General features: G+C 37.8%; 1 protein-coding gene across 1 annotated transcript in view; it reads right to left on the reverse strand.

Moving 5' to 3' along the window:
- Positions 1 to 7,501: 7,501 nt before the first annotated feature.
- LOC107597573 (protein turtle homolog B-like) overlaps positions 7,502 to 10,267 on the reverse strand; it is a 49,002-nt gene continuing 46,236 nt past the window's right edge. Inside the window, exon 6 of the mRNA XM_016288704.1 lies at positions 7,502 to 7,651. Within this exon, the coding sequence (XP_016144190.1) occupies positions 7,502 to 7,651 (150 nt within the window). The remainder of the gene's footprint in view (positions 7,652 to 10,267) is intronic.

Consider the following 10,267-nt stretch of genomic DNA (forward strand, 5'->3'; position numbering starts at 1 on the left):
GCACTCACAATATCAACAAAACGTTGTGCTTTTATAAAATAAAGAAAAGAAACGCTTTCTGCCGTCTCGGGCTTGAACAGGAGCGCTTCACAATGATGAACCTAAACTCAGACATGAGAAAAATATATAGAAAGCTTTAAATTACTACTTTAAAACGAAATAATTCAAAATCGAAAATAGACTCCTAATAAAATAAACTCTTTCATTATGTAAACCGTGCATTTCTCTCTAAAGGCACATCCAATTAGGAGATGCGAGCATTTTTTCATCACTATAATTGATGGAAGGCCCGATTATAATTTGATTTTATTTTATAATTCCATACAGTTAAAAAATAAAACACTAATTATAATGGCATATATGTAAAACTTTGTCCTATAATTGTATAGCTGCTTTTTCTGATTTTTATGTTGCTCTGCTCTGAATACCTTAAAATTTAAAGGATTTGCTCCAACGCAATTTTGCATGATTTGTTAATTATTTATACTTTTTATCCATGCAGCAAATGCTTTAAAAAAACAGCTTTAAAATAACTTTATTGCATTCCAGACACTTTTAAAGTACTTTTCACTATACATTTTACTGGTAGCTTGAATGTAAACATTGTCATGAATTCGTTGTACTCCCATTTGTAAAATATCCAACAAATTCATTGTTGTAGGCGAACCCAATTTCATGAAAGTGCATATAGCACGATTTTCTGCTTCTATTTGGCGTAATATTTCTATGCAGAAATTGACTTTGGCATGCAAAAGACTGATAAATTCATAATTAACTAAATGTGTTCAGTCGACAGAAATACTGGACACACAGGCCTATAATAACTGCTGAAATGTTTGCGGGGAAAATCTCAGATCAGTCTGAGCGCTCATGGTACTCACAGTGCATACAGCCCTACACCTGCAGGCGACACTGACTCGGACGGTTGTTGTGGTAATAAACACCATAAACAGCAAACGTTTGCGTGTCCGTGCTTAATGCGCATATGAAAAGCATTTTAGGGGGCCCTTGGCTTTTGGGGGCCCAAGGCGGTCGCCTACCTTTGCCTAATGGGTAAGTCCGCCCCTGTTTGTTTCAACAAACCCAGTTTAGCCATCATAATACGGTTCATAGCAGTTATAGATATAAAAATCGAAATCAACACATTTCACTGCAAAATCGCCTGTGATGTGTGGTAAGGAACATGTAAGTGTTATTTAAAGCCCTTCCTGTGAAGTTCTCTTACCTGCAGCAGCCCTGGGATGTCACTGACTGATGTAGCACAACCCCAGCGGCACAGAGGAGCGGCTGCTAATGAGACAGTCAGCCACTGCTCTGCATATGATACAATATAATGTGCTTTTCCACAGCGAATCTCTTCTCTCTTCAAACTACCATGCTATATTTCCCCTCAGTTAATTCATGAAGGCCCCCTTGTCACCCCTGACCTCTTTTCTGCTGTGATGATATAGTGCAGTGGTCTTCACAATTTTTTTCATGGGAGCCGCACTGATAGGGCAAAGTCAATCGGAGAGCCACTTTTACCATGAAGTATCAAAAGTTACATCCAGTCATAAATAGCATGTCTTTTTATCAATCTGTCATATGCAATGCACTGCAATACAAAAGGGACTATCATTCTTTATCATTTACCAATCAAATTTGTAACTGAGACAAGATTATTTAAAAAAAAGCAGGATTACCTTAATGCTGGAAAGACCTTAAGTTATTTTATTTTTTTATACTAGGCCATCATGTATCTAACCATCCAAGTGCACATTCAGCCTGACCGGGTTCTGTCTGACCGTGTCTACACCGGACGTGACCATTGTCATGCCGCGCCCTGCTGTGCTAAAAGTCTGTCTACACTTGACGCAACAAAGCAACAGTTGCAAAACATTTGAACGTAGTGTCGGTACAGTTCGTCATAAATAGAACGAGGCATCAGTTTACTGATGGGGATCGTGACGCATCGCGCTGCGCCGCATCCCGTGTAGACAACATCACTGGGTTCTATTGTCTTTTGCCGTATTGCGCCACTCGCGTCCAGTGTAGACATGGTATGAGTTTTTTTAATGGGTTATGTTATAGCCCTGCTTGTTTTTAATGTTTTTATGAAATATCTGTATTGACTGCATGATCATATCATCATATTATTTACTGCCATGCGAGCCACAAAGTAAAGCTTGGCGAGCCGCGCAATGAGTAACACTGATATAGTGGGTCACCGTGACATACTGTTCTGGGTGGTAAATTGAGAGAAATAAGCCATCTTTTGAATTAAATGCCCTTTGCCCACTGAAAATTAATATTCAAGACAAAACACATTTTCTCTACACATTACATTTTCTTCCTATTGTAACAATCACTACTGGCTTCAGATATTTTTTATTAGCGGTCAACTATTATGTTTTTTTAATGGCAGATACCCATCTACATCTTCATGGCTGCTGAGGGCTGACTTGCATGTTATAATATAATATAATATAATATAGAGAATTATTAAATTATTAATTAATGCACTTATAATTCTATATGTTTGTTTGTGTGTGTGTGTGTGTGTGTGTGTGTATAATTATGATATATAAAGTTACAGGTCTGAAAAATAAAGACACATTTGTGAGATATAAATATATATTTTTTCTCTAAGGTGGAAACAGGCTTTCATATATTATTAAATATTTAAACTGAACTAGCATTCAGCTCAATTTCATCTTCTTAACTTAAGCTTTGGCTGGCAAGATGAACAGACAGTTTGGATGCTTATAAATACTCTACATCTAAAATAGATTTTTATTAAGAACACAGGACTGAGCATTTAAAATCATAAATGTGAAGCTAGTTGTTATAGGTGTGTGGGATTTCTTACTTGTTTCATGTTTTGGTTTATCACTTTTTTTGTCTTAAGTGTCCTGTTTTTTTTTTTGTTTTTTTGTTTTTTTGTTCCTGCTTCCCCTTCCATTTGCTCTCTGGTTCTGAGCAAGATAACAATAATTATCAAGAACCAATTACAACATAAGACTAATTAAACAAAACAATAAACCAGTGACAGCACCAGAAAACAAAAAGGAAGAGAAAACAAGAACTGAAAGAACAGAACTTAATTAGACCAAATTAACATACATAAACCAAACTGTGGAACACAACCCAAACCTCTTTAGTATTATATTCTATATTCATATGACATTTATGAGCAACTGAAGAAACAGGTTGTCTAAATGAGTGTAAGCTCAATGTTAACAAGCTTTTTGTTTTTTAGTGTATTTACTGCAAATACATTTGATTTTTGTTTATGTACACGAGGGAAAGGAATTATTGTCTGTGGTAATCAACTGCATGCCACAGATGTGGTATTCCTTGCAATTATCCTAATTCTCCTCCATGTATATAAACCTGTCTAATAAAGACAGCAAGGATACTACTGTCAGGCCTTCCCACAGAGAATATTATCCTTCCCACATGAGGCTGTCACTTAAATTGCCAATAGACTTTTAATTAGACGTGTGGGTAGGCAGGAATACTGTCGTGACACTCAGACCGCTGTGAGATTTGTGGGAGCTCTGCAGAAAGATACAGCATGAATGCTGCTCTTAGCACAAACAACCCATGACTAGCTGTGAAATATCTTCTAATCTTAATGTGTGGACTATGCTGAGAGCTTCCTGGATGTTTCCTTAATGTGCAGTAAATGACATCTAAGAGGATTACTGACAGTAGCGCAGCTTTGCTTATTAAAATGAAATCGCAAAAGGCATCACTTGAAAGTGTCTAAAAATATCCCTGGCGTTGCTTGCGCTCATGTTATTGAAGCAGGTTTTAACTAGAGTGCCTCTCCAGAGGCTTCATGAGAATATTGCTTTTTGTAAAAACAATATTGCTAGTTTACTAAACAAAACAGCCTATGGCCAAGGCAATTTTGGCTCGGCACTGTTCATATGTGTCTCCATCTGACTCGTTGGTACTCAGATGAGAGCAGACGATCCTCTTCTAAATCACTCCAACCTTCAGGTAGGGCAGACGATAGAGCTACAATATATATCCCAATATGCCAAAATATTTAAACTATTTAAACTGAACTAGCATTCAGCTCAATTTCATCTTCTTAACTTAAGCTTTGGCTGGCAAGATGAACAGACAGTTTGGATGCTTATAAATACTCTACATCTAAAATAGATTTTTATTAAGAACACAGGACTGAGCATTTAAAATCATAAATGTGAAGCTAGTTGTTATAGGTGTGTGGGATTTCTTACTTGTTTCATGTTTTGGTTTATCACTTTTTTTGTCTTAAGTGTCCTGTTTTTTTTTTTGTTTTTTTGTTTTTTTGTTCCTGCTTCCCCTTCCATTTGCTCTCTGGTTCTGAGCAAGATAACAATAATTATCAAGAACCAATTACAACATAAGACTAATTAAACAAAACAATAAACCAGTGACAGCACCAGAAAACAAAAAGGAAGAGAAAACAAGAACTGAAAGAACAGAACTTAATTAGACCAAATTAACATACATAAACCAAACTGTGGAACACAACCCAAACCTCTTTAGTATTATATTCTATATTCATATGACATTTATGAGCAACTGAAGAAACAGGTTGTCTAAATGAGTGTAAGCTCAATGTTAACAAGCTTTTTGTTTTTTAGTGTATTTACTGCAAATACATTTGATTTTTGTTTATGTACACGAGGGAAAGGAATTATTGTCTGTGGTAATCAACTGCATGCCACAGATGTGGTATTCCTTGCAATTATCCTAATTCTCCTCCATGTATATAAACCTGTCTAATAAAGACAGCAAGGATACTACTGTCAGGCCTTCCCACAGAGAATATTATCCTTCCCACATGAGGCTGTCACTTAAATTGCCAATAGACTTTTAATTAGACGTGTGGGTAGGCAGGAATACTGTCGTGACACTCAGACCGCTGTGAGATTTGTGGGAGCTCTGCAGAAAGATACAGCATGAATGCTGCTCTTAGCACAAACAACCCATGACTAGCTGTGAAATATCTTCTAATCTTAATGTGTGGACTATGCTGAGAGCTTCCTGGATGTTTCCTTAATGTGCAGTAAATGACATCTAAGAGGATTACTGACAGTAGCGCAGCTTTGCTTATTAAAATGAAATCGCAAAAGGCATCACTTGAAAGTGTCTAAAAATATCCCTGGCGTTGCTTGCGCTCATGTTATTGAAGCAGGTTTTAACTAGAGTGCCTCTCCAGAGGCTTCATGAGAATATTGCTTTTTGTAAAAACAATATTGCTAGTTTACTAAACAAAACAGCCTATGGCCAAGGCAATTTTGGCTCAGCACTGTTCATATGTGTCTCCATCTGACTCGTTGGTACTCAGATGAGAGCAGACGATCCTCTTCTAAATCACTCCAACCTTCAGGTAGGGCAGACGATAGAGCTACAATATATATCCCAATATGCCAGATGATCAGATATTCAGTTTGGATTCAGTTTTGTTTCAGTATTTATGGCTTAAAACAGTGGTCATCGATGTGTTTTAGGGTGTTTTTTTAGGGTTATCAAAGCTACCAAGATATTTATTAAATCATTAGATAAATCACACTTATCATTCTATTGACAGCCTTATTTTAAATACTAATAAAAATCATTAAAAAAACATTACTTTAATGATAGGCAGAAAAAAGATATCTTCATAATTTCAATCGTATTATTGTACACACAGCATAAATTGGTCTTCAAGCATGAAATGATATAGCCTTCACTAATTTGGGGAAAAATATTAAATAGTTTTTAAAGCTCTGCATTAAAATTATTGTGATATTCAAGACATTAATTTTAGATCGCCAGGAAATCATCACAAATATATTGTTAATATTCACTATATATCAGCCAGAACTTAGCAGGTAATGTAGGGAGTATGGACAAGAAGCTCCACGCATCCTGTATGTTTTCTGGTGCTCTGTGATCACAAGCATCCTCTAAATTCTGTTTCCCAGTGCAGGTTGTGTGCTAGCGTGCTGCTCTGTATTCACAGTCATGCTCCACTGCCATAAATCTGATTGCAGTGAAAGCCACAAAGCCAGTGACAGGCAGCTTGCTCATGTTTGCTGTCATACTGTACATGGCCCATGGATAATAAACTGAACCACTTCATCATTCTGTACTAATGCGGAGGCCATATGGGGAGAGACTGTGGTACCAGTACCAGGTGCTGAATCAGAGCGAACAACGATTATTCTGTTTGCTTGTGCATGAAACTCACACACTTATCAAACAGATCTCCTCATATCCCTCATGAAGGAGACAAGACAGGCAGATCTTTTTCCAGGTGACATTTGATCCATGGCTTAAATGGACCAGCTTGTCGATGGCGGAATTTTTTTCCCTTTAAATCATTATATTTTAACTTTCAACAGCCAGGCCAAAAGGTATGGAAGCCCATTTCTGACACTGACAAGAAAAAATGGCTTAATATCTCATACTTTTGACTTTTTATGTCCCAACTACAACGTCATAATTATGACTTTTTATGTCATGGGATAAAAAGTCAAAATTGAGATTAAAAAGTCATAATTATTATTCATAGTATACTTTTGACATTTTGTCTTTTTATGTCATAATGAGTATCTCATAATTTCAAAATTTCTACTTTATCTCATAATAATATGACAGTATCTTTTACTTCAATTTTTACTTTGTCATAATTAATAATTTTCATGTCACAAATATGATTTAACCCCTTATGTGGCGAAAATAGATGCTGGTCCACAGAACGAAAACTGAAAGAAAATTTCTGATTAAAATTAAAAACATAGAATTATTAATTGAACGCTAATAGTATAGCTCAGATATTATGATCAGAACTGTCAGATATGTTTGAATTCATAATACATTTTCTCACTTTCGATTGCCTACTTTGGTATATTGAGCACAGCTGGAGAGATAACACAAATTAGCCTGACCAGTGTAGAAATTAATGCTAGCTGATCTTTTCATAAGGGTGTAAATGAGCAGTTATGAGAAAGATATATAAGACCCTCATGTGAACTACAGGTGAATAAATAAACAAGCCACTCTGAAGGTGAGGGAGTGTGTACAAGGCATGAGCGGTAACTGTAAACCTGCAGTATATCACCTCCATCGCTCCGAGCAGGGCTGTAAACAGCTTCTACTGGAAGGCTCCATTAGGAGCTGAGTGACAGGAAGTGATCTATGCAGATGGAGCGGACTGAGCGTATTGACTGCGACAGATGTGCTTAGAGTGACGAGACGTAAAGGCCAGACTTTGACAACACTGATGGGTCCATACACCGTTTCACTGAAAGAGACTAATTAACCAGGGATCACCAAGGGCTTTGCATCTTTGCACCTAGTATTGACGGGATGCCATGACCACAGTAGCAAGTAAAAGGACAAATATTAATAGTGAAGGACATGTGCTGGCTTCTCCCAACTATCAAAACTTAAAGGCTTTTTTTGTGTATAGATGAGCCTGTTTGTTGTGTATGTATCTCTTTGCTGGAGAAGGAAAATAAATGTATATGTGTTGCTACACAGACATCGCAATCTGTGGATGCTCACCTTGCACCAGAAGGCGGGTGGTGTGTAGCACCTCCCCCTGGTCACTTTGGGCACGGCAGCTGTAGGCCCCCCGGTCCTCCCGTGTGATGGCCTGCACAGTCAGACTGCCGTCACTCACCTGTTAAAAGTATTAAACATGGGTTACACAAAAAATGGTCAAAATGGTTAAAAATCAGTGTGGTAACTAGTTGATTTAGTATGTTGCTAATATGCATTGAGTTCTTTACACCTCAGTTTCACCCCATGATGACGTAAAGGGTCAAAAGCATCCAAAGATACGTTTTTCTTAACAACGTAAAATTTATGGGACTGTCAAAGTTAACATATTAAGATGACATCAAAACATCTTTAAAACGAAATAATATTATCTCTATATAATATAATAACACAAATTTTCAAATAATATATACATTGAATTAAATTAAGTTTTTTCTCATTTTGTACTTTCTTACAGAGCCCAACACATGACATGCAGGGGGGGGGAAATTTATTTTTGTGCACGATTTACTAATTTGTTCCTTCATTTTAAGTAAATCATGCGCTAAATATAATAATTTGTTCCCTCATTTTAAGTAAAATAATTTTAAGTAAAATAATATAAAAATATAAAAAATTAAAAATAATTTGTTCTACTTCCTATCCGCATTCTCATCAACATGTTATGTTATGGACAGATACTTTCATTAAGATTTATTTTGAGTTGGGAATGGGTTATAGAGACATTCTCGAAAACCATGCAGCATTGCATGGAATTATTTTAAGTGAGAGGTACAGTATCTACATCTGTTTATGAGAATGCGGACAGGAAGTAGAACAAATTATTATTTTGTGTACACGATTTACTTAAAACAAGGGAAGAAATTATTATCTTGAGCGCAAAATTGACTTAAAACAAGGGAATTAATTAGTAAATTGTGTGCACAATTTAGTAAACCGAGGGAACAAATTAGTCAATTGTACGCAAAATTTACTTTTTTTCTGCATGTCATGTGCGAGGCTCCGTACTTTCTAAAGACTGGTTGGAAATAGAAAGCAGTAAAAAAATAATTTGTTCTACTTCCTATCCGCATTCTCATCAACATGTTATGTTATGGACAGATACTTTCATTAAGATTTATTTTGAGTTGGGAATGGGTTATAGAGACATTCTCGAAAGCCATGCAGCATTGCATGGAATTATTTTAAGTGAGATGTACAGTATCTACATCTGTTTATGAGAATGCGGACAGGAAGTAGAACAAATTATTATTTTGTGTACACGATTTACTTAAAACAAGGGAAGAAATTATTATCTTGAGCGCAAAATTTACTTAAAACAAGGGAATTAATTAGTAAATTGTGTGCACAATTTAGTAAACCGAGGGAACAAATTAGTCAATTGTACGCAAAATTAACTTTTTTTTCTGCATGTCATGTGCGAGGCTCCGTACTTTCTAAAGACTGGTTGGAAATAGAAAGCAGTATGTTTTAACGTACTGTCTTCAAAATTTCAGCGGTAATATTTTTATACACAGCATAAATGGGTCTTTGTGTGTGAAATTAATTATTTTTAAGGTCCTTGTTAACAAAAAGTCTGAAAACCCCTGCATTAAAAAAGTAATTTATTATGCATTTATTGCTGCATATATTTGTTGTTCCCTTTCAAGGGAACTTCGAACTGCATCCTCTAGGGGTCGCTATGGGGAATGCCTCATCGTGACCCGTGTCTGAAGCATACATTGAAAAAACACCAACAACACGTTGGCCGGCGACAGCCCATGACGTCACTAGCGGTGCAACTATTAGTATAAATAGGCGCCGGTAGAACATGTCATTCTCTTCTTCATCTTCACTGACTGTTTTGTTTGAAGCGTGCATTTGAACATGGTAAGAGCGATCTCTATCCTATTATTATGGCGAGCACTAGCAGAACGTTTACAGGATGTGTGCATCCGTGTCGTCGCTATTTGACACCTGATGACACACGATCTCTGCGTTTTTTGTTTGGGCGTGGAGCACGCACGCGATGTCCTTGAGGGAGCAATTTGCGTGCATTGTGAGCGTTTTTCGATGAAAAAGCTCCGCTCTCGTTTGTCTCTTTTTTAGAGAAAAGAGGGGCAGCCAAATGCTTCCCGCGGTTCAGGAACCACCGCTGCTGAGGCACGGAGGAGAATGAGCTCGTGGGGATCACAGGTGGACCTGGCTGATGAGTTTAAAGAGGGGCTTTCCCTCTCGCGCTCGTCGGCTGTGGACGAGAGAGAGCCACTGGAGGATGATGTTATTTCGCTAACATCGTCTGATCCGGGGGCCAGAGCTCTGCTGGGCTTAGCCCAGGAGGAGCAGGAGATGTCTGAGGCGAAGAGGCTGAGGCTGAGCCTTCCCAATCCTCCTGCCCTGCGTATGATGAGCTGTTGGAAGTTATGGATCGCGCCACGGCGAGGCTGGATTGCCGTGGAAGCGGGCCAAGAAAGTGACGTCGCGAGGTCGCCTCGATGAGCTTTTTCTTTCTGGCCATAACCCTCCAGCTCAGGTGAGCCTTCCATTTCTTCCTGATTTGCATACTGAGATCGAGAAGGAATGGAAGATGCCATTTTCCTCACGCATCTATCGGTTCCAGCATACGAGTTATGCCAACATCGAGACGATGCGTGAAAACAGCTATGAGAGGATGCACCCTGTAGAAGAGACGCTGGCTAGCTATCTCTCTATGGGTGAGAAGTCCTCCCTTAATACTCCCTCCTTGCCATCTAAGCCC

This window comes from Sinocyclocheilus grahami, unplaced genomic scaffold, assembly GCF_001515645.1.
Source record: "Sinocyclocheilus grahami isolate Dianchi unplaced genomic scaffold, SAMN03320097.WGS_v1.1 scaffold233.1, whole genome shotgun sequence".
NCBI lineage: Eukaryota > Metazoa > Chordata > Actinopteri > Cypriniformes > Cyprinidae > Sinocyclocheilus > Sinocyclocheilus grahami.